At 54.1% G+C, this 25,145-nt stretch overlaps 1 protein-coding gene across 1 annotated transcript; it reads left to right on the top strand.

The window, feature by feature from the left end:
• The first annotated feature begins 9,649 nt into the window (after positions 1-9,649).
• Positions 9,650-10,609, top strand: LOC142004971 (olfactory receptor 2G6-like). The gene has a single exon (XM_074982644.1). It carries the CDS (start codon positions 9,650-9,652, stop codon positions 10,607-10,609), a length of 960 nt encoding a protein of 319 aa, XP_074838745.1.
• The last annotated feature ends 14,536 nt before the right edge of the window (positions 10,610-25,145 follow it).

The raw sequence follows: 25,145 nt of genomic DNA on the forward strand, positions 1-25,145 counted from the left end.
GCCATCGCGCCTCTCTCTGGAAGTTGTGAAGCCGCTGCTGGTGTCCCCAGCACTCCAGGGTGACTTGGTGCCCCAGCACGCACTGGTGTCTGGATGCCATCGGCGGCAGGGTATGGGGTCTGCTCCCTGGTGGGCAGCTTCAAACTGGTGTTTCAGCTCCCGCAGGTCCCTGGATAGGGTCTGACACACCGGCACAGGGCGAAGTGGGTCTTTGCCCACGAAAGCTCACGCTCATCCATTCCTGTTCGTCTGTGAGGTGCCACAGGACCCCTCGCTGCTTTTGCAGATCCAGACTAACACGGCTGCCCCTCTGACACCTGACAGGCACAGGGCGGGTTTGCTGCGGGGCGTGGGAGTCAGCCTGGGGAAAGTGCTCCCTGGCCCAGCACAGTAGTGGCAGACGGTGGAGCCCAGCCGGGGCCGGCTCTGGCTCTGTGGCACAGAGTGATGTGGTGTCCTGGGGCAGGGCACCCGGAGCCCTCACTGGCGATGTTTTCGTGTGCCTCGGAGAGGTGGGCAAGCGAGCAGGGAAAGCTGAGGCCGGTCTGCCCAGGGGGGTCCTTTTAAGCATGAGCCACAGATGGTCCCAAGCAGCAGCCATGGGAAGAAACTGCTGCCTCGAGGCCCTGCCTGAACTGCTTCCGGGTGGCCTTAACCGCGAGTTCGCGTCCAGTAGGTGTGGGCGCTGCCTTCCCAAAGGGAAACGTGTGGGCGTGGGATTGCCACAGGAGAGATTTGCAAACAGCCAGTTCGGACTAGGGCTGCAGAGTAGCCGCAGCCAATCCCCTTACGCCTCACAAGGGCAATTCCCCCACCTTTCAGATCCGCAGGAATGGCCCCATCCCACTTCACACGACTGACGTCCTCCACTGGGCCTGTTAGGGACAAGAGACTCCCACCATGTTCACCTCCTTCCCCTCCGCTGCCTCCCCACAGCAGCCCTGGGTTTGTGCTGTCCGCTGCAAAGCTGAAACGCTGAACAAGTGGGTCTTACCGACCCCAGCTCATTCTCTGACCCACAACACTGCTGGTCTGTGAGGTGCCACAGGGCGGCTTGTGTTTTGTGAAGCTGCCGACTCACACACTGGAGACCCACCAGAGAAGCAGCTTTTGGTCTTGTTCTCTCGAAGGGTTTATTGAGGATAATGAGCCTTTCGGGAACATGATGGGCCTTAGAAAAACTTCTGTCCCCTGGGGGAGCCTTCCAGGGAACTCCCCAGAGCCTGTAAATAACAGCAGCTGGGAGTCTCCAAGGGCGGGTGAGGAGATCCCAGAACTCTGGGCGCCGTGTTAGGAAATCGGTGTTTTTCCCCCCACCGCTCTGAGAATCAAGAGTGGAAACAAAGCGTTCCTGCCCTGCGCTGAAGCTCTAAAAGGGAGGGACTCAGCTCCTCAGCTCCTCTTCACAGCCCACACGAGAGCGCTGCTGGAAAGAGCTGAGAAAAACGGCTTGACTGGGGGAAGGGCTGGACCTGACTAACGGGACTTCAGCCTGTCTGTGGGCACCTGAGAAACCCAAACCGCAAACCAACTGCAGCTCGTGCCTCGGGATTCTGCCAGTTCCTCGGTATCAGCAGTCAGGGTGAGAACCGGCCAATCCCTAATCCATCTAACCAGGGCGTTCTGCTGGGTGTCTCGTCTCGTGGGTTTGCCAAAACACAAAGCAGTCAGGTAGCACTTTAAAGACTTGCAAAATAATTAATGAGGTGAGCTTTCGTGGGACAGACCCACTTCTTCAGCCCACAGCCAGACCAGAACAGACTCAACGTGTAAGGCACAGTGACCCAAAAACAGTAATCAAGGAGGAGAAATCAGAAAAAAAATGATCAAGGTGAGCAAATCAGAGAGTGGAGGGGTGGGGGGAAGGTCAAGAATTAGATTAAGCCAAATATGCAGACAAGCCCCTGTAGTGACTCAGAAAATTCCCATCCCAGTTCAAACCACATGTTAATGTGCCGAATGTGAATATAAAAGCCAGCTCGGCTGCTCCCCTTTGAGTAGCACTGCGAAAGCTTTTTTTCAGTGACACACATACCTTTAGGTCATTGACAGAACGCCCCATTCCATTAAAATGTTGACTAACTGGTTTGTTGATCTGGAGTGTTTTCATGTCTGTTTTGTGCCCACTAACCCTTTGCCTAAGGGAGTTAGAAGTCTGGCCAATGTGTACAGCATCTGGGCATTGTTGGCACCTAATTAACTATTTTGCTCATCTTTAAAGCGCGACCTGACAGCTTTTTGTTTTGATACTGTATAGACGAGCAGGGCTCCCTCATTGTTACTATGCCCGTGTGCCTTTCCAGGGACTAGCGAGGGCAGAATCCTGGCCTGGTTACACCCCTGTGGCTATTCCTCTGCACGCGGAGGCAGAGGCAAAGCTGGTTGTGATGAAGTGGGGGATACCTGTGTGTGTGTGAGTGGCTCACAGAGGGTGTGGGGCTCCTGCTGAGGGTAACCTTGACGACCAGGTAACACCTTTGTACTGCAGACAAAGGAGGAGGTGGAGCCTGAGGGGTTTGAATTGGAACTGGGAGTTGGAAGCAGTGAGTCTGGGCTGAGGGAGAGAGAGAACAAGGAGGGGGCCAGGCCCCATCTCTGGGGGCCCCTCGGGGCCTCCTCTCCCCAACATGAATTGGACTGGCTGTCCCTGCCTGCTGCACTGACTCCTCTGTACGATGCTGTGTCCTGTTGGCTAATAAACCTGCTGTTCTCCTGCTAAGTGAAAGACTCTCCTGCCTGCGGACAGGGTGCAGAGCCTGGGGGACCCCAGAACCCCATCACACTGGTGTCAGAAGTGGGATGTTCTGCACCCCGAGGATGGAGCATCCAGCAGTAAGTGACCGGGGCCCCGGAAGAAGTGGGGCCTGCGAGACCCAGGTGTGCTGAAGGGCAGTGAGGTGCAGTTCCCCAAGGCGGAGGGGCCTGCGGCCAAACCCAAGCAACTGCGGTCGTGGTCCTCGAGAGGGGGTGTCACACCCGAGGAGGGGTTACTCCTGGGAATCTGTTGGAGTCGGTCCCAGAAGGTGGAGGGGCCAAGAGCCCAACCTCCAGGAACAAGTGACCCCTGAGGAGGCTGACGCTGAATGAGTTCTTCCCAAGACAGGGTGCTCATGGTCCCTGAGAGCGGGTGTCACACTGAAGAAGGGGTTCCGCTGGGAGTCTGTTGGAGTCGGTCCCAGAGGGCGGAGGGGCCTACGGCCTAACCCCGGGCAGCTTGTGACCCGCAAGGAGCCTGGCACACTGAAGGGATTCTTCCAGGAATCGTGGGGTGCAGAGGGCATCAGCCTGAGAGCCTGCAACCACGCTGAGCAACTCCGCTGTGAAGTGGCAGCACCTGGAAACCGAATCGAGATTAAAGAAGCTGAACAAGGCAGCGTGGATGTGCAGTGGCAGAGCTGAGGGTTAAGGAAAATCCTGCAGAGGTGAGCCCGGATTGGGGCAGGGAACCCTGGACTGCCTGGAGCTCTGAACTGAGTGGCCTGCCGCAGCTCAAGGAGGGAAGGAGCGATTGCAGCCCATCATCTACTAGTGGCCAAGACAGACCTGCGAAAAGTTTTCCAGGCCTGGGCCGAGGAAGGTGCCTGTGTGTCTGTGCAGAAAAGCAGCTGATCCACTGGGAATGGCAAGTTGTCTGTGAGAGAAGCTGCTTCACCTTCTGTGTGTGTGTGGAGACCAGCCGGGGGGCTGGGACAAAGGAGAGAGTGTCTCCCATTGTCTGTCTGTGTTGAACAGCAGCAGCAGCCTGGGGAGAGAGCAGAGCCTGCGTTTGGAAAAGATGCCAATGAGGAAACTAGCCCATTGTCTGAGGAAGATTCCCCAGCCTGGGGTGGCTGGAGAAGGATCCACCAGAAAAGAGCATTCCAGGTGTGTCTCTAAATCCACCCATGGGGGCTGGAGCAGAGGAAATGGCTCCAGGATGGGGCAGTGGTATCCCTGCTAAGGACACTGGTCCTTGGTGCAAGAAAAGTGCTTCTGCTTCTGGGGAAGTGAATCCTTTGCCTGAGCCTGTAAGGGCTCAAGATGGAGCCAAGATCCCAAAGCTGGATCTGAGGGCAGCTGAAGCCCAGATGGGAAGTGGGCCTGCCTCTGAGTCTCTCAGGGGGGATGATGCTTTAACTCGGTCTGATCCAGTTAGTATCATCAGGGAATCCCAGAGACCAGACGATTCTGGTACTTGTTCTTTGCCTGATGCTGAGGTGTTACTGGGAGGGGGTGAGAGGACTCTGTCCTACCAGAGTCATCCTCTCGCCAGGACACAAGAACAGACGGGCAATGAAGTTACGCTGACTGATGAAGATAAAGGAGCTGGTAGCAGAAGGGAGGAAAGGGATCCTAACCTTCTGTCCGGTGGTACTGGCTGTCTGCCTGGAGGGGGATTACGTGGGAATCTGCCTAATGGGCCAGAAGTGATCCTGGGCGTAGGTGAAACCCAGGAGCTGGTTGTGGCTCAAGGGAGCAGTGCCCCTGTGGAGCCAGACAGGGGTGAGTTGTTGTTTGGGGGAGCTCTTGAGGAAGAGAATTTCCCTGAAACTTTTCCTGACCCGTCTGTGGGGACTGCAGAAAATGGGAGTGAGGTGGAGGAGAATGAACAGGAAAGGTGCTTGTCTGTAAGCACCAGAGCAACCCTTTGCCTGGGGAGAAGTTTGTTTCAGCTCCTGATGGCCAGGACCTGCCTGAGTGTGAAACCACTGGCTGTGCTCTGGAAGGGTCCAAAGCAGGCAGTGTAAAAGTTTCTCAGGAATTGGAAGTTGGTGCAAGTAAAGTGAAAACTATCAGGGAATGTGAGCAGCCCTGCGAGAACCAAATAAAACAGCTGCACAGTCAGTCTCTGTAGGATGCAGGAGAGCACCAGCAATTCCCCATCTCCAGATGGTGGAAACACTTATATTCTTATACTGGACTCCACTTCTGATTCCATGGGGAGGCAGTAGTTGGAGGTGGAAGGACAAAGGAGCTTTGGGCCTGGTGGGCCAGTAAGGGATAAACAGGGATTCCTTCATGTGGATTCTGCGTCTGGGACTCACAAAACAACTCTCAGAAAGCAGTTTGGTTTGCAAATTTCCAGACTGGTGGGGGGGGGCCATCTCCCTGAGATCATCAATGGCCCAGCTCTTGTTAGAAGAGAGGGCACAGCCAGAGAGATCAAATTTCCACCCCAGGGGGCAAGAGAGAAGATTAGAACTTGATGGTGCTAAGAAAGGCCTCAGCCATTTATCCCCAAAATACCAGATTCTCAAGGAGGTCACACAAAAGTTGTGGTCTACCAAAGAGCAACGTAAATGTACAGTTGCAATGGGTTTGTTCTGTTACTCACGCTGACTGCTGTAACCAAGGGGTGCTGCTACCAAAAGCTGTAGATGTACCATGCACTGAATGTTTAAAAAGAGCCATGTGACATGATGACATTGATGTAGAAGCATAAATTGTATGCTAAAGGAGTCTGTAACTCTGAAATGTCACCATTGTTCCCTGTAACTAGTCTTGCAACCTCTGACATGAGAAGGAACATTCCAAACCTATTGTGTGGCATGGAAGGGGAAACTGAGGCACACAGCCATTGTGGTGGTCTGGCTAAATGCCAAGGATGGAAGCATTTGTACCTTCCGTTACTGGACTGTAACTGAATTCCAGACATTGGCTGGAGCAGCTGTATGGACTGGTGGTCAGATGGGGCAGGACCCAGACCACAAAAGACCTGTTTGATCTGTTGGTGCTGCAGCGAGACCAACCAACCCAAGGGAACTAAAGGAACTTGCCCGGCTGCATCACATGAAAAGGGCCAAGACCAAGCTCCTGACTTGGAGCCTCCCCCAGCAGGACTATGATGTGGAGGTGGTGCACATCGAGGGGAGAACAGAGGGTACAGCCAATGCCCTGTCACAAGGGGAGAGCCCCGAACTTCCCCAGGTCACCAGTTGAATGACCCCGCTCAGTTCGGTCTGGAAGGGGGGAGAGATGTGATGAAGTGGGGGATACCTGTGTGTGTGTGAGTGGCTCACAGAGGGTGTGGGGCTCCTGCTGAGGGTAACCTTGACGACCAGGTAACACCTTTGTACTGCAGACAAAGGAGGAGGTGGAGCCTGAGGGGTTTGAATTGGAACTGGGAGTTGGAAGCAGTGAGTCTGGGCTGAGGGAGAGAGAGAACAAGGAGGGGGCCAGGCCCCATCTCTGGGGGCCCCTCGGGGCCTCCTCTCCCCAACATGAATTGGACTGGCTGTCCCTGCCTGCTGCACTGACTCCTCTGTACGATGCTGTGTCCTGTCGGCTAATAAACCCGCTGTTCTCCTGCTAAGTGAAAGACTCTCCTGCCTGCGGACAGGGTGCAGAGCCTGGGGGACCCCAGAACCCCATCACACTGGTCCCAAGTTCCTGTGGTGTCGGTGCTGCGAGCAGGGCCGGGCAGTGCTGTCGCAGTTCCTTGGCAGGGGCTGGAGCTTGTCCATGCTTGGTTGGTGCCCCGCATGCTCAGAGAATGTGTGTGTAACTGCAGCTGGGTGAGTCCCCCCCGCGCACACACACGTGGTGGAGATGGGCACATGGAGAGAAGGAGGCAGGGTCAGTGCCCCTCTGTTCTGCCGCTGGCTCCCCACTGCACACAGGAGGTGCTGGGAGCTGCGGGGCAGGACTCACCGGCTGGGGCCAGGAGCGATGCAGCTGCAGGGACCCTGACAACAAGCCCCTGTGCGGATCCCCTCCTGGGCGTGTAGACGCCCTTCCCTGCTGCGCGGCCAGGCAGCTGTGCAGCTTGGAGGGGACGCAGCCTCATCCCTTGGGAGACGCGGCCCCTCTCCCTTTGCAGTGGGCAGAGGGCGGGGGCCAGTGAGACCCTGCGGCACCACAGTGGAGATTTCAGAGGAGCAGAGGGAGGTGAGGTGCCCCCTGCCAGGCACATGCAAAGGCAGTCGGGTGCCTGTGATTGATGCCTTTAAAACCACAGCCAGTGTCAACAAGCAGCCAGGAGGTTTGTTCCTGCGGCAGTTCCGGGGCTCTTCCCAGCCTGCATGTGCCCCGAAAGGTGCAGAAATCCAGTGAACTGGGAGATTCACCCCAGAAATGGTTTACTGGAGAGTATTTCAATTTTCCTCTTTCTGTTAAATGGCATCGACACTGGTCCCTTGTCCAGTGTTCCAGCACATCACAGAGTCACAGAATCCCAGGGCTGGAAGGGACCTCAGGAGGTCGTCTAGTCCAGCCCCCTGCTTCAAGCAGGATCAACCCCCCGCCAAGTCATCCCAGCCAGGACCTTGTCCAGCCAGGACTTAAAAACCTCAAGGGATGGAGAACCCACCACCTCTCTCGGCAACACATTCCAATGCTTCACCACCCGCCTGGGGAAGTAGTTTTTCCTAATATCTAACCTACACCTCTCCTGCTTCAGCTTCAGACCATGACCCCTTGTTCTGCCATCTGACACCACTCAGAACAGTTTCTGACCCTGCTCTTTAGAGCTCCCCTTCAGGAATTTGAAGGCTGCTATTAAATCACCCCTAAGTCTTCCCTTCTGTAAACTAAACAAGCCCAAATCCCTCAGCCTCTCCTCATAGGTCTTGTGCTCCAGACCCTAAATCATTTTTGTTGCCCTCCTCTGAAACTGCTCCAGCAAATCCAGATCCACATCCTAGATGTGCTCATCTAATGTGACATGCCCAGAGATTTTGTCTGAGATGAGAAGTTCTCTCTGCGTTGCTTTCCATTGAAATGAGACATTCCTTTTTGCTGTTGCTTTGTCTTGTGGGTGAACAATGGTTAGGTCTCTGGTACGCGCAGTTTGGAAGCAGTTCTTTTCCATGCAAGGGAATGATAACCACGTACCCCAGGGTGAGCAGTAAAGCCCAGCCAGACAAGCAGGAATGCAGAGCTCCATCTCCTGAGACCAGGGAACACGAGGAAGTGTCGTGCAAAGCCTGTGATCTTACCCCAGAGTGTCTGCAGGACGGATGGGGACGAGGGTGCAGCTGGCACGAGGTGATCGATGGGAAAGGTGACACAGCACAGTGACAATGGAGTGATCAGGCTTAGAAAAGGGAAAGAGCTGCTCCCGCATGCGCCACGTCCCAGAGACCATCACTGCTTGTCCAACCCCGCGGGAAGGAAGAGGCAGTTGAACAGTTTATAGCAAAACATGCAAAGGAAGGAGCAACACACGGCTCTCAGATTTAGAGCACACTGGGTCAGACCCAAGGTCCCTCTAGCTCAGTGGCCTGTCTTCCGGCAGTGGCCAGTGCCAGGTGCCCCCCGAGGGAATGAACAGAACAGGTGATCTTCAGGTGACCCATCGCCTGTCACCCTTCCCAGCGATGGGCAAACCGTGACTAGGGACAGGACCCCTTTCCAGCCACCACACGTTTCATTGCTTGTCATTTGTTTTCCCAACAAAGACAATTGTCTTTCTTCTCTCTGTTTGCTTCTTTCTGGATTTCTACTTTTTCTGTCGTATAATTATCATGCACCCATGTCAATACTTCATTGCCACTCCCAGTAAAGCCAGAGTTCGCAGGGGCTTTATAAGTCAGCAGATATCGAGGTCAGAAGATAAGGACTTATCCAGAAATATCTAAGGGAAAAAGCAGGGAGATTTCAGACTTCCTGGCTCTGACACCTTTGCTTTAATATTACAGATCGGCTACGTCTCTTTAAACAGGTATCTAGTTTGTTGTTCACAGTGTTCGGAGAAATAGCAATCTCTTTCTGACACACACTGGCACAGTTTCATTCTCTGTCCCTTTGTTTTATTTCCTTCTTCCTGTTTCTCTCTTCCTCTTTCCGCGAGGGAATTTTTTATTTTGTTTTTCTCAAGGCGCATCCTCCCTTTTGGAGAAACACGGCCTCTGATTTCTCTCTGGAGAAAATTTCATTTTGATTTTGTTTCTATGTCTTAGTTTGCGGTTAGATTCTGATCTGAGTTGTGCTTGTGGAAATCAAACGAAGCTGATGCAATTATCGCGCTGCAGCTGTGATCAGCAAGCAGCTCTGACCGACAGACAAACACCCTCAGAGACGGACAAAGTCTCTCCAATATACAGAGCAGGGCGGAGAGCAGCCGGGTGAGACTTCCATACAAACCACAGCCTCTCTAGTCGCACGGGGACGTCGCTGCTTCATTTGGGAGGTGAAATTCGCGGCTGCAGTTGAGCCAAAGACAAGCTGAGCTCTGGGACAGCGCAGCCCTGGCAGCACTCGTAACACGCTGAGCCCAGTTCTGCAGGAGATCCCAGACACGTGCACAGGTGTCTGTGCCACGATGCTGCCTGCGCTTCTGTGCGAGTCCCTCCTGGCACAGGCGTGTTTGATCTGTCAATAGTTCTCATTACCAAGCCAACGTTTTGGTTCTGTCTTCTCCAGTTCCTGCTCTGGCCCAGGTGTGATAAAGGTGTGCGAGAATCCCAGCCTTCCCTCTGTATTTCCAGTGCACGGGAGGCTGGGGGAGCTACAAGGCAGATTTATGTCATTCCATGTGGTTCCAATGCTCTTGGTCCAACTAGATGGGACGCTCAACCTCCCAATGACACGAGTCTCCCTTGGATTACTGACAGTTTCATTCTTGCAGGGGAGAGACGTTGTGGTGGGAGGTTACAGCCCCTGCAGCCGCACAGCCTGAGCGTGTGCACTCCAGCAGTGTTTCATGGTTGTCTTTTTCCAGGTGCATCGAATGGAGAAAATAAAAGGAAGAAATCAAACGCCCATCGCGGAATTCATCATCTTAGGATTCGGGAATGGCCCTGAGCTGCAGCCTCTTGTCTTCCTGCTCTTTCTACTCATCTACATTGCAACTGTGGCTGGGAACAGCCTCACCATCGTGTTAGTTATAGCTGACCACCACCTTCACACCCCCATGTACTACTTCCTGGGGCACTTGTCCTTCCTGGAGGTCTGTTACACCTCCGCCTTCCTGCCTCCGCTGCTGGCCAGTCTCCTGTCTAGGGACAGAACCATCTCTGCCAAGGTTTGCGTCGGGCAATTGGTTATCTATGGTGGCTTGTCAACTACAGAAACCGTGATGCTCTCGGCCATGTCTTACGATCGGTATTTAGCGATATGCCGTCCCCTCCGTTACGCTGCTCTGATGAATGGCCAGCTTTGTTGCCAGATAGCGGGAGGGTGCTGGATAAGCAGCTTTCTGCTCTGCGCCATTGCAAACAGTTTCTTCTGGCAATTAACGTTCTGTGGGTCCAAAGAAATAGACCATTTCTTTTGTGATTATTCATCTATGATAAAGCTGTCCTGTGATGACACCAGCACTGTGGAAATGGTGACAGCTGTCGTGGCTGTCATAGGGGTATTTGTGCCCTTTCTGCTCACCCTGACGTCCTACATTTTTATCATTGCCGCCATCCTGAGAATCCCGTCTGCCACCGGGAGGCAAAAGGCCTTTTCCACCTGCTCCTCCCACCTCATCGTGCTGGTCATTTTCTATGTGACTGTGATCACCGTCTTCATGGTTCCAGCAGCCAACACTCCAAAGGTCCTCCACAAAATCTTCTCTGTCTTCTACATCGTCCTGACTCCCTTGCTCAACCCTGTCATCTACTGCCTCAGGAACAAGGAGGTCAAAGGGGCTCTGAGAAGTGTTGTTCTTCAGCTGGCTGCTTCCAGAAACCATTGGTCATGAATGAACGCTTGGAAAGGGGCAAACCCGGTGAGCGTCAGGTGAGCCAATGAGAAGGGGATTGGTTCCTTCTTACCTGAAGCAATCACCTGCTGAATGGTTTTCTTTTGTGTGACCAGAGGTGGGAGACAGAGACGTTAAAATCCTGAACAGGGCTTGAGGAATCCAGGCCACAAGAAGTTCTGGGCATACAGATATGTAAATAGAAGGGAACTATTACGTCAGACACAATGAGGTTATCATTTGTATTGGTTGTTATTCATTTATCGTTGTTCTCAGGGTGGGAGAATGTCGTGAGGGAGGCAGACCTCCAGCAAAGGAGGCGACGGAGTGCTTCCTGCAGCCGAGGTGTGAAGAGGTAAAATGCACCCGAGCAGAAGCAGAGGCCACAGTTCAGCTGGAGAAAGCTCAAAGGCAGGATGCTCCAGGGACACCACCTAACAGCCCTGCTCCGAGCTCTGCTCACCACCTCGAGGCATTCCCCAGTTACCAGGTGGGGGATAAAGTACAGGATTTCTTCCTGCATTTTGTGAGGGCCGGCCAGTGGCACAACCTCCCCACCGATGAGCACATGGTAGAATCAAGATCTCAGATCACTGGTCCCTCACTAGGGCTGTGTCTACATTTACATCCCTCTTCTGAAAGAGGGATGCAAATGAAGGAAATAAAAAATGAAAATGAGGTTTGCATTTGCATATAGACCACCTCATTTGCATATCCTTATTTTATGGGAAGAAGGATTCTTTCGAAGATGGGGTTTCCTCTCGAAAGAGCAGTGTCTGCACTGGTCTTCTTCCTTCGAAAGAAGCTGTTTTGAACTAAGAATATGCAAATGAGATGTCACATATGCAAATTTGTATCTCATTTGCATTTCAATTAACCTCATTTGCATACCTCTTTCAAAAGCGGAATGCAATTGCAGACACAGCTGAGGAGCGGCAGCTGGCATGTCTGACGATGCCATAAATGATTATGAACGGCTGAAGCAAGAGGCCAGACGGGTGATGGGTCTCACTCCCAAGCAGGCCCATTGCTGTTTCACAGCCCTCAGGTAGCAGCAGAACTTGATGTTTCCCAGACACGCCCACACGGCGGCTCAGAGCCGGAGAACGTGGATCTCCGGAGAGAAGACTGACACCTGCACACATTGCCCCTCCCAGTGCAGATGGACCAGTTCCTAAAGGGTGTCCCTGGACATATTAGCGTGTACATCCCAGATGGGAACCCCAGTACCAGAGAGAGGTGGGAGTGCGCAGGGCCAGATGGGGGGACCAGGGGCAAAACCAGAACTGACAGCACTTAATGGGGGAACCAGAAGGGGCGTCCAGAGAGAGTGTCTCAAAACTGGGAGAATCCAAGAACCCACATCGCAAGGAAGGGCCCGATCCACCTCAAAGGAGGCCAAGGACGTTCCCTCACCCCCCCAACCCCATTCTCTCACAGCCCACCTCGCTCCAGTGATAGACCAGTCCGGCTGGAATCCCCGCAGAACTGGGGTGTGGAGGTGCCTCCAGGGACACTTCCAATCCCTCCTCTCCCACTTGGACCTTGGGGAGCACAAAACCCTGCTCATCATGGCAGCATGCTGTGTGTTGGACACTTTGTGTGAGACAAAGGGGGATTTCTTTCCGCCCTTGTGGTAGTCCGAGTCTGAATGGCTGGGCCAGGCCTACCAGCAGCCATGCACCATGGGGGCTGCATGCATTGGCGAGGCCCTGACCAAGGGCTTCACCCCAGGGGAGCACCGACTCTGTCCACTGGGCTACCCCAATGGGGGTGTCAGCAGCACCCATCCCTACCATTGCTCCCAACTTGGCACCCCAACCCCACAAACACGACACGGCGTGGGTTGATTTACAAGGGGTGGCTTCTGTGTGGATGCAGACAACTGTGGGGTTTAATGGAATAATTCTTCTGCTGGTCCAGCTGCAGCTACGCCTGGAGTTGGGCTGATCTAACCGTGACCCTCAGCACATGAAGTTTTTCACATCCCTCAATGGCGGGATCTCCTCCCAGTGCAGACTGGCCCTGCAGGGCAGACACAGCTGATGCACCAGCCAGGTGATTGGTTGTGAGACACTTCCACACCTCTGGAGTTCAGACTGAGCAGTGGGTTGGCCTCAGGGGGCAGGGCCATTGTACAAAGGGGAACTACAGAAGAGGGGCTCACCAGCATGCGTGGCCGCTTACGGCCTCTCCTCTGTCGCTCAAGGACGTGCAACACAGGGCTGTTACCTGTCCACTCTTCGTATGTCCTGGCCTCCAGCCAGGAGAGTCTTTCCCATCACTGGGGAGGTAAAACAAAGAGTAGAACAGAACAGAGATTGTTCTGCCCTCCATGGGCCAGAGCTTAACTAGCTCTACGTCCCTTCTCTCACGTGCTGGGAGAATCACTCCCTCACCTACCAGAGCAGCTTCCACCTCGGCCTTTTTATGTCCTGGCAGAGGCCCACCTCCTCCAAAGTCACCGGCCCTCCGGGACGTTCCCTGGAATCCTTCTCCCCCAGGCAAGACTCAGGAGTCTCTTCAGCCCCGATTCAACCTCCAGGGACAAGCCCAGTGTAGAACCTCCCTCTGGAAACTTCCTTGTTCCTGGCATCTCTGATGGAGCTCCCATCTCAGGAGACCAGGCCAAGTCCCATTCGAGCTCGACCTCTCCCTCCCTGCGAGATACAATCAGCAATTCTAGCCACTCAGACGCTGTCCCACGAGAGCTTGTCACCTAATAAGTTATTCTGTTAGTCTTTAAAGTGCCACACGACTGCTGGTTTGTTTTGGTAGAATACAGGCTAACAGGGCCACCTCTCTCTCACTATTCTTCCTTCCTCCTGTCCTGAGGGGCTTCCTTTGTATTACCCCACCCGCCCACCCACCCGCCACAGGAGCTCTGCTTTAATGTAGCCAGCTACACCCTCCTGGGACCTCCAGGTGCATTAATTGGGCTCTCCAGCACCTTTGAAGGGATTGTGTGATTTATTCAGCCCATTGGGCAAGTGTTCCCTCTGAATGCAGGATCACCACAGTTTAATGACCCGGTGTCATTAGCCCTGCACTGCCCTGGCTTGGAATGTAAGTCCCAGGTGGAGGCAAAGAGACACCAGAAGGACCCAGACCAACTCCACAATCAAACTCACTGACTCGTGCACCTGATGAAGTGGGTCTTTGCCCACCAAAGCTTATGCTCCAAAATATCTGTTAGTCTATAAGGTGCCCCAGGACTTCTTGTTGCTCTCGGCAATACAGAGTAACACGGCTCCCTCTGTGATACAATCAAACTGAAGTTTTCATTCTGGCGCAGACGAGCATGGACAATCCCTCGTGTCCATCCAGTGAGCCGAGTAGATACTATGGAACTATAAGAACTGTAAAATCCAGTGACATGAATGGGGAGCGAGAGGTCGGTGGTTTGAGCCCTGGCTGCTAAACCCAGGGGTGTGAGCTCAATCCTTGAGGGGCTGTCTAGGGATCTGGGGCAGAAAAAGAAAGACTGGCCCTTGGTCTGGCTCGGAGGGCAGGGACCAGACTCCATGGCCTCCACAGGCCCCTTCCAGCGCTGTGAGATGTGTATCTCTGTGTGTGAAGTCACACAAAAGGCTTTTCTGAACACCCTGGGGTCACCACACTGACAAGAGGGGGGTTACATCCGGGAACAGCTTGGCCCATGCCACTGAAAACTCACTGCAACTCACGAGCCGCAGTATCAGGTGACATGACACAGCTAACGCTGCTTTCACCGAATACCCACAGGGCCCAGCTCCGAGCAGCCCATCCCCTGGGGGTACATGAGGGTTGACAAAGTTTAGAGTCCACCGAAATACTCATGTGTGTTCAAGTCCCCGATTCCCCAGTGGTTGCGACTGTCTAAATGTTGATAAAACGCGAGTGGCCCTTTGGCAGCTTTGGCACTTTCCCTGGGCCGGGCAGGGGAGCTCTGCCCCATCTCCATGCCCAGCTCAGGCTGCTGCTCAGCCCCAGAGCGCCCCACAGCAGGGGACCAGGCCAGGGCCCCATGGCCCTTGTCATTAGGCTGTGGCCCAGTCCCAGCCTCCTCACTCCCACCCCCGCCCCTGGAATTCAGAGCACAGCCCAGCCCTGGCCCCCTGCAAGGTCCCACCCTGGTCCCCCAGCTCTCCCTCGGCTGGGCCTACACCCCCAGCCCCCGGCTGAGTGCAGAGTCAGCCCCCACAGCTCCTCCTTATTGCCCTGGAAGCTGGGGCCAGGCCTGGCCAGCGCATCACCCCAACCCCCATATCCTCTCCCAGGCGCACCCCAGGTTGGGCCAAGCACCACAGCCCAGCCCCGACCCCTGTGGTCCTTCCAACCTCCCACAAGACCTGGGGCCGGGTCCCCTCCTCACCTCATCCCGACTCATATTTTAACCACATCGACAATTGCGATTAATTGTTAAACAAATAATTCTGCCACGAGATGAGGGAGGGAGACGTCGGGATGGGAATTCGTTTCCACGTTGGGCACATTTCCCCTGGGGCTGAACAAAGCTCTCAGCTCTGGGACGCGTTACCAGGGCCATTTCCCAGCTTTGATACTGGCAGGAACGGCCCCGTCCCACCTCTCTGAATTCACCTCTTCTCCTGGGCCCCTGAGTGACAGGTGTCTCCCTCTGCTTCCCCTCCTCCTCCCACTGCCCACAGCCTGGGCCTGGCTGTCTGCCCCGGAGCTGACAGGCTGAAGAAGTGGGTCTGACCCAGGAAAGCTCGTTATGCAAATCAGGAACACGACCAGTCTGTCGGGTGCTCCAGGCCGGCTGGTTTCCTGGGAGGCTGCAGCCCAGCCCAGCCCAGCTCCCCTGCTCAGGCCCACAAGGGAGGATGTTGTGTTTTGACAGCTCATTAGGAAGGAGCCATTCAGGGTAACGAGCCTTTGGGAACACGATGGGCCTGAGAAACACTTGTACCCTGGGTGAGCCTTCCCGGGAACCCCCCAGCGCCTGGAAATAACAGCAGCTGGGAGTCTGCACGGGCGGGTGAGGAGACCCCAGAACTCCGGGCGCCGGGTGAGGAAATCGGGTTCCCCGCCGGTCTGAGCCCCACGGCTGGGAACAGTGTCCCTGCCCTGCGCTGAAGCTCTCAAAGGGAGGGACTCAGCTCCTCAGCTCCTCTTCGCGGCCCACACGAGAGGACTCCTGGGCAGAGCTGAGACAAAAGGCTTGAGTGGGGCCGGGCCGGACCCCCCGAGGGGATTTCAGCCTGTCTGTGGGCACCTGAGACACCCACAGCGCAAACCAGCTGCAGCTCGTGCCTGGCCCTTCTGCCAGGTGCCGGATCTCCTCGGGCGGGGGAGACCTGCTAATCCACAGCCCATCTCCCCGGGGCCTGGCGCTCCCTGCGCCTCTTGGGGGTTTGCACCCGGCTTGTGTGTGCAGCGTCCCCTCAGCCGTGTCACCTCAGTCTGATCTCTCGGGCAGCGTCCCGGCTGCTCACGCGCCTGGGCTGCTCCTCGCCACAGACAGGGAGAGGCAGAGCTGGGCCCCAGTGCACAGGGGTCGGCGCTTTGAGCAGGGCCGGGAGGGGCAGGCGCCGTCCCTAGGCAGGGGCTGGCGCTGGGCCAGGCGTGGGTTACGCCGGGTGTGCGCCGAGAACCTGTGTGTCGCTGCAGCTGGGTGTGTGCCCGCCTGGGAGCTCCCCACAGCAGCCCGGCGGGAGAGGCAGCCCACCCTCGGGCACCAGAGGGGCCGTGGAGCCCAGTTCCAGGTACCCCCGGGGAACCTGGCGCCGACGGAGAGCACAGGGAATGGCCTGGGGGGGAGAAGGGAAGTTTGGCCACGCTGGGCCAGCCTGAAGGTCTGTCTAGCGCAGCGCCCTGCCCTGCCCTGCCCTGCCCTGCCCGCCAGCACAGACACAGTGTGTGTGTGTGAGTGTGTGTGTGTGTGTGTGTGTGTGTGTGAGACCAGGAAACACAGAGAGTGTGCGCCACAGTGTGTGTGTGTGAGACAAGAAAACACAGAGAGTGTGTGGCACAGTGTGTGTGTGTGTGTGTGTGTGTGTGTGAGACAAGAAAACACAGGAGTGTGTGGCACAGTGTGTGTGTGTGTGTGTGAGACAAAGAAACACAGAGCGTGTGCAGCACAGTGTGTGTGTGTGTGTGAGAGAGAGAGAGAGATAAGGAAACAAAGAGGGTGTGCGGCACAGTGTGTGTGTGTGTGTGTGTGTGTGTGAGACAAGGAAACACAGAGAGTGTGCACACAGTGTGTGTGTGTGAGACTAGGAAACATAGAGAGTGCCCTGCCCTCCAGCACAGACACAATGTGTGTGAGTGTGTGTGTGTGAGGCAACGAAAGACAGAGAGTATGCAGCACAGTGTGTGTGTGTGTGAGACAAGGAAACACAGAGGGAGTGCGCCCGTGTGTGTGTGTGTGTGTGTATGTAAGACAAGGAAACACAGAGGGTGTGCAGCACAGTAACGGGCAGAGTGACAGGGAGGCCCGTGTGGGCCTAGGCAGAGAGCTTGTGTTGCCAATGGTCAGTGGAGTTGAGGACTTAACCACTTGCAGACAGAGTCGAGGTTCTTTCACGTGGGAGCGACTGGACTCGCAGACCATCAAAACCTGGTTACAACAGGAACTGGGAGTGACCCGAACTGTTGGCCGTCTCCTGCCTGTCATGGAACAGGGCTTTGTCGCAAAGGAATTCCCAGAGGCAAACTGCCGCAGCGGGTGGAAAACTCCCCAGGCGCCCTCGCAAACAAGAGAAGATCAATTTAGGTCCCAGCGGTATCAGCTGGTGACCTCGTCTCTCTCTGAGCCGAAGGGGAAAGGTTAACACAGCCTGGGGAATGGTTGGCTGAGTGCATTTGACATGGCCGGCGGGGGTGTATCCCGTGTGCTTAGCGCTGGGAACAACTGAATGTCTCCCAGCATTTAGAGCAGAGCTGTAATGTCTACGGGAAAGACCATCAGAAAGGCTTCTCCTCTGCTGGCCTCCTCCTCGCATTGGTCAAAATGTCTGGAGGTCAAAGCAAAACGAAACAGGCTCTTTGGTTTGCATAAAACTGGCCCAGAACAGCATTTCTCAGTGAATAGACGTCATCGATAGAGCTGTGCAGAGCTCTCCCACCCAGCCCCCCAGATCTCTCCACCCCACGCCCAGACGTCATCCCACACGGGATACCAAACCCACGGGACAGAGTCGAGTGGGAGCGTGTGGACCACAAAATGTCCTGTGCGGTGAATGTAACTATGGGACGTGAGTGAGAGTTCATCAGGTGTCACGATAACCGAGAACAACAAGTGCCGAGGGGAGAAGGTTCAAAGCAGACACAGAACGACTGAATCAGTCCCAATAAAAACCCCTCCTGGTGTAACACAGGCTCTGGTAAGAGCACGCTCAGTCAATCACAGACACGTTGACCCAGAAGTCAGTGACCCCGATTTTGTGCCCACCGCTCCCTTCTGTGAGCCTCAAAGAAAGAGACTTTGGGGAGAAAAACACAAGGGACGTGTCACTGTGATGGCTGCCAACGCCCCCGTCTCCTGGGACCTCCAGCCTGCCCTGCTCAGAGCTTAAAAGTGTCCCAGTTAGACCCGTCCAGAACACTGAAAAACTGGTCACTGTTCATTGACTGACACAGAAGCTCTGCAGCAGTGAAGCCCAGAGTCATGGGGGTTTGTGACCAGTAACCAGAGAGCAACGTCCTGTTTGATGGGTTTCCCTCTTTGTGGGTGGCCATGTCCCACTCCATCGTGTGCTCCATTTCATTGTCTCTAAAAGTGGCTCTCTTGCCCCAGAGGGCAGGACAAGAGGCTGCGGGTTCAAACTGCAGCGCAGCAGATTGAGAGTTGATCTCAGTGTGTCCCAGAGGCGCTGGCCACACTGCGAATCACAGAATCAGAGAACACTGGGACTGGAAGGGACCTCGAGAGGTCACTGAATCCAGTCCCCTGCCCCCACGGCAGGGCCCAGCACCGTCTGTATCATCCTGACAGGTGTGTGTCTGACCTGCCCTGAGACATCCCCAGGGATGGAGATTCCACAGCCCCTGGGCAATTTATTCCAGTGTTTGACCACCCGGCCAGGTGGGGAGTTTTGTCTAATGTCCAACCTCAACCTCCCTTGGGGCAGGTTCAGCCCATTGCTCCTTGTCCTGCCCTCAGAGGCCCAGGAGAACAATTTTTCTCCTTCCTCCTTGTAACACTCTCCTGGGTACTTGGAAACCCCTGTAATGTCCCTTCTCAGCCTCATCTTCTCCACACTAACCCAGCCCAGTTCTCTCAGTCTCCCCTCACAGCTCTTGTCCTCTGGGCCTTTCGTCACCCTTATTGCTCTTCTCTGGACCCGCTCCACCTTCTCCACTGCTAGGAAGGTAGAGTGAAGCCACTGGGGAGGATGTGGCTGAGCCGGCCGGAGCCAGGTCCCACTGCCGGGGGCGGCCGGAGCGTGTCCCTGCCGCGAGATGCAGAGACTCCAGCTCTGCCTGGCCAAGGTGCCCCGGCCCTGTGAGCGAGGGGCTGGGGCGGGGCGGGGTGGGGGGCTGTGCCCACACCCAGGGAAACCTGCCCCAGCGCTGAGGAGCCCAGGCCGGTGCGGCCCAGAGCGGAGCTGGCGCCTGCGGACGCGGAGGGGCTGGAAGGAGCAGGCGGGTGGGCGCAGCCTGGCCGGGGGGAAGGACCCAGCCCCGGCCCAGCCCGGCCAGTAGGGCTGGGGGGTGGGGGGGCAGAACTGCCGCCTGCGCCTGCGTCCCAGGGAGGGAAACCCAGCGCTGGGAGAGGGAGTCTGGAGGGACCAGGCGGCACCAGCCGAGCGGCGGAGCTGGCGCCAGGCGGCGCTGCCCCCAGGAGGCAGGGAGCCTGCAGGAGAACCCAGCACTCTGCTCTGCTCTGCTCTGCTCTGCCCAGCCCAGCTCTGACCTCCCCGAGCAGGAGGGGTCTGCCCCTGGGGGAGCCTGCGGTGTGCAGAGACACACACACAGACACAGACACACACACACACACACAGACACACACACATACACACAGACACACACACAGAGACACAGACACACACAGACAGACACACAGACACACCCCTTCACAGCACGGCCGTGGGGGCGGGGGCCAGTGGGGGGCGGAGCTAAGCGGAGCCACACCCACAGCCCCTCTCCCGCCCCACGAGTCCGGCCCCCGCCTGGCGCGGCGCTTTTCCCCTGGCTGCACCAGCCGCTCCGGGAGTTATAGGGCTGGGGGCGAGTAAAGCCGGTGGGGGGGCGCAGATTGGGGCCGGGGGGAAGAGATGAGCCACACAGACACCAACACACACACACACGCAGAGACACATATAGACATAAACACATCCGTGCTTACATACAGACACACACGTTCACACGCACATGCACACGCACACGCACACGCACACACACTGGGGGCACATTAATTTAGAGCGAGGGGTGGGGCTGTGGAGGGGTGAAGCCACGTGGGAGTCGGGGGGGCGGTTTGGGGTGTGAGTTCCGGTGGGGGGCAGGGAGGCGGTTTGTGGCAGGAGTTCTGGTGGGGGGTGGGGGATGGGGGGGTGGAATGGGGCATGAGTTCTGGTGGGGATTGGGGGGGCGGTTTGGGGTGTGAGTTCTGGCAGGGGGGCGGTTCGGGGTGTGAGCGCTGCCCCCGCCCGTAGGAAATCAGCCCTGCGCACACACACGTGAGCAGCTTTCGGAGCAAAACCCCCGTGGGGCTCGTCTGAGCTGGGAAATGGGTTCTGCCCACTGAGTTCGTCGCTGTCAGTCTCTCAGGTGCCACCGGACCACTCGCTGCCCCATCTGAGTCAATCCGCCCAGCTCGCGGGATGGAGCCGCAGGAGTCAGGAGAATCTGAGCCCAGATCCCCGCCTGGCCCCGAGAGCGGCAGCAGCTCCGCACACATCTCAGGTGCCAGTTCAGAGCTGCTCAGGGGATTTGAGCACCCGCTTCCATTTCCTGTTAATAACAGGTGCCCAAACCACCTAGGTCACTTGGACAATCTCTGCCTCAGTCACTCTCCCCAGACTCAGGGGCGCACAGTGGGGCTTAAAGCCACCGGTTCCCTCCCTTTCCAGCGTGTGGTGGCAGGGGGGACGTGGGCCTTCATTGCTCTACCCCATCCAAGACCTGGGTCCTAGCAGCGGTGGCCCTGGTTGCCCCTGGGGTCAGTGGGAATCCGGTCCTGTGGTCTGGGCAGTGGGTCTGGGCAGTGAGGACTCCTGGGTTCTGTTCTCGTCTCTGGCAGAGGAGTGGGGTGTAATGGTTAGAGCAGGTGGGAGTCAGAGCTCCTGGGCTCTCATCATGGCTCTGAGACAAGAGTCGGAGCATCAGGAAACTGCAGCCGTGAGCCCTGAGGGTTGTCCCTGCCCCGACTCTGGGGTGTCTTCCTGGGAAAAATGAGTCCTCCTTGTAGGCAAAACAGGTCAAATAATTTACCAGGAGAGCGAATCTCAGAATGATTTTAATTTAGAAAATACAGGTGAAGATGACGATGACGATGATACAACTTCCTACAAACCGATTCTCTCAGTGACTTTTGTTTGTTGCAGCCTGAGGCAGTGTTGTTTTCCTCTGGGGAATATGGCAAGAAATTTGGCCTGAGGGACTTGGTCCCAGAAGCCAGTGAATGTAATAAACACACCTGTTTCCTTCAGCACGTCCAGCACCAGCAGCAGCTGGGAGATGGAACTGCCCATCCTGAACAAGGTAGAGAAAAGGAGCCTTCAGCCCCCAGCCATCCTCCCACTGCAACCCTCAGTGTTGTGCCCCACTCTGCAACGGGAGCCAAATCACCTCACTGCTTCCTTCATCTGAATTTTCCATATATGTGTGTGGAGAACCTGAGTGTCTGTCTGTCTGTCTGTCTGTCTGCCTGTCTTGCATTCAGAATTTATCTAATGTAACCATCTGGGGTGAGGCCAAACGCTGGATTTCAGGGCGTGGGGGTCATTGGCACTACGTGAAGTTCTGGTCCCCTCATTCCACAGTGCCCAGCAGAGTGACAGATGAGCCCCACACCTCCCCCTCCCTCCCCATGCCTAATTCTTTTTGTTGTTGTGTTGTTGGTGTTTTTTCTTCTCACATCTCTCGTCTTTTCTCCACTCTGCTCCCCATCCTTCCTCCTCCTCCTCCTCCTCCTCCTCCTCATTATCAACTCACTCTTGAGTGTAGCTGTTGTTTCGTAAGCTGTGTGCTGTTTATGAATTTGAGCACAGTCGGCTGGGTGGGCTCCATCTGATCTCTTCTCATGAGAATATCCACTCCGGAATACGACCATGGCACATGCTCCACAGGTGAAGCCCACTAATTCAGAGGTGGGCTCTCTTAGCTGAATTTATCTGAGCCCTTTCGTTGAACAATGGGGCTTTGTTAATTTATTGCATGGTCTCCTGTTTCTAAAGGGACTGTCTGGGTGACCTGAAGAGCACAGAAATTACCACTGAGCTTTCAATGACAGGAATCTCACCTGACCTTATTCTCAGTGATGAGTAAATCGTAGAATGCCAGGGCTGGAAAAGAACCCAGGAAGTCATTGAGTCCAGGTCCCTGCCTAAAGCAGGATCACCCCCAACTAAATCATCCCAGCCAGGACTTTGTGAAGGGGCGACTTAAAAACTTCTTGATATAGAGGTTCCATCAACTCTCTAGGTGACACATTTCTGTGCTTCCCACCCTGCTGGGGAAATAGTTTTTCCTAATATGCAACCTAGACTTCCCCCACTGTAACTTAAGACTCTTGTTCCTTGTTCTCCTGTCTGTCACTACTGAAAACAGCCTCTCTCCACCCTCTTTTGAGCCCCTCTTCAGCAAGTTGAAGACTGCTATCAAATCCCCCCCTCACTCTTTTCTTCTGCAAACTAAATAAGGCCAAAGAGTTAAATAATTCCATTTATTTAGAGCCTGTCCAAATGTCAACTAAGAAATAAAAACAGAAACCAAAATCCATTCTGGAAAAAGAATTAATCTCTATGGATATTTTCCATCAGTAAACACTGAGAAAACATTTTGTGTTGGATGTTTGAGTTCATACAGACTCTTGCAAACTGAAATTTGTGTTTTTGCTGCTTCAACTTTTCATATTGATTGAGGGTGAAAACACACACTGGCATTTCTCACAGGATGCCAATTCCATTTCTCGGCCAGCTCTGCATTTAGTGCCATGGTCGTGCTGAGGAAAGTCCTTCGTAATGTCAGTGAAGGTTCCTCAAAAGAGCTCTTAGGACAGACACAAGAATTCTCACCGTTTTTGTATGTTTAGAAAATATCGCTCACAGCTGTTTGAAAAGGTTCTGTGATGTGCACTGGGCGTAGCTCAGCCCCACCCTTTCCTTTGCTCCTGTGATTTCATGTTCTCTCTTTGTTCTCTTGGAGAGCGTGTGTCATTGAGAGTCAGAAGAACAGTCTCCAGTTCTGGGCGTTCCCACTCAGTGTGTCTCTTCTGTCACGCTGGTTCCCACTTACGAGCTCACTGTTATTTGCTGCAGTCCTGTGAGAGCCCCATAGTGAGGAAGTTAAGCGCAGGCAAAATCCATTTGTTGTGTCTCATTTTTAATTCAACTGTCACTTTATGGTCACATCAGTGATTATGAAGTTCCTTTTCAACAAATGAGCCTGAAGTAAAACGTGTAGGAAATGTCTCCGCCATCGTAGGATCTTTCTTGTAAAATTCCTTGTGTTACCATCATAGGAGAAAGCTTCACAAGTGGTGTAACTCAGAGACTCATAGGATTATCATAGAATCATAGAATCATAGAACACTAGGACCGGAAGGGGCCTCGAGAGGCCATCGAGTCCAGTCCCCTGCCCCGATGGCAGGACCGACCACTATCTACATCATCCCTGATAGACATCTATCTAATCTGTTCTTAAATATCTCCAGCGAGGGAGATTCCACAACCTCCCTTGGCAACTTACTCCAGTACTTGACCACCCTGACAGTTAGGAACTTTTTCCTAATGTCCAACCTAAACTTCCCTTGCTGCAGTTTAAGTCCATTGCCTCTTGTTCTCTCCTCAGAGGCCAAGAAGAACACGTTTTCTCCCTCCTCCTTATGACACCCTTTAAGATATCTGAAAACCGCTATCATGTCCCCCCTCAATCTTCTTTTTTCCAAGCTAAACAAGCCCAGTTCTTTCAGCCTTTCTTCATAAGTCATGTTCTCCAGACCTTTTATCATTCTAGTTGCTCTTCTTTGGACCTTCTCTAATTTCTCCACATCTTTCTTGAATTGGGGTGCCCAGAACTGGACACAATATTCCAGCTGAGGCCTAACCAGCACAGAGTAGAGTGGTAGAATGATTTCTCGTGTCTTGTCCACAACACACCTGCTAATGCATCCCAGAACCATGTTTGCTTTTTTTGCAACAGCATCACACTGTTGACTCATATTTAACTTGTGATCTACTAGAACCCCTAGGTCCCTTTCTGCTGTACTCCTTCCTAGACAGTCTTTTCCCATTCTGTATGTGTGAAACAGATTATTCCTTCCTAAATGCAGCACCTTACATTTATCTTTATTAAACTTCATCCTGTTTACTTCAGACCATTTCTCCAATTTATCTAGATCATTCTGAATTATGACCCTATCCTCCAAGGTAGTTGCAACCCCTCCCAGCTTGGTATCATCTGCAGACTTAATAAGCGTACTTTCTATGCCAATATCCAAATCAGTAATGAAGATATTGAACAGAACTGGTCTCAAAACAGACCCCTGCAGAACCCCACTTGTTATGCTTTTCCAGCTGGATTGAGCACCATTAACAACTACTCTCTGGGTGCGATTAGCCAGCCAGTTATGCACCCACCTTATTGCAGCGCGATTCAAGTTGGACTTGCCTAGTTTGTCGATAAGAATATTATGCGAGACAGTATCAAATGCTTTACTAAAGTCTAGGTATACCACATCCACTGCTTCTCCCTTATCTACGAGTCTCGTTATCGTGTCAAAAAAGCTATCAGGTTGGTTTTGACGTGATTTGTTTTTTACAAAACCATGCTGGCTGTTCCCTGTCACTTTAGTGCCTTCCAAGTGCTTGCGGATGACTTCCTTAACTACCTGCTCCATTACCTTTCCTGGCACAGAAGTTAAGCTGACTGGCCTGTAATTTCCTGGGTTCTTCTTATTCCCCTTTTTGTAGATGGGCACTACATTTGCCCTCTTCCAGTCTTCCGGAATCTCTCCTGTCTCCCATGACTTTCCAAAAATGAGAGCTAACGGCTCAGCTACCTCTTCTATCAGCTCCTTGAGGATTCTAGGATGCATTTCATCAGGCCCTGGTGACTTGCAGACATCTAATTTTTCCAAATGGTTTTTAACTTGTTCTTTTTTTATTTCAAAAACTAACTCTACCCCTTTTCCACCAGCATTCACTATGTCAGGCATTCCTTCAGATTTCTCTGTGAAGACCGAAACAAAGAAGTCATTAAGCATCTCTGCCATTTCCAAGTTCCCCATTACTGTTTCTCCCTCCTCACTGAGCAATGGCCCTACCCTGTCCTTGGTCTTCCTCTTGTTTCTAATATATTTGTAAAAGGCCTTCTTGTTACCCTTTATGCCTGTAGCTAGTTGGAGCTCATTTTGTGCCTTAGCCCTTCT

Source organism: Carettochelys insculpta, chromosome 32 (genome assembly GCF_033958435.1).
Source record: "Carettochelys insculpta isolate YL-2023 chromosome 32, ASM3395843v1, whole genome shotgun sequence".
Lineage (NCBI taxonomy): Eukaryota > Metazoa > Chordata > Testudines > Carettochelyidae > Carettochelys > Carettochelys insculpta.

What these genes read in the sequence shown, in the direction of transcription:
- LOC142004971 (XM_074982644.1), top strand. Translation starts at nt 9,650, where the DNA reads ATGGAGAAAATAAAAGGAAGAAATCAAACGCCCATCGCGGAATTCATC.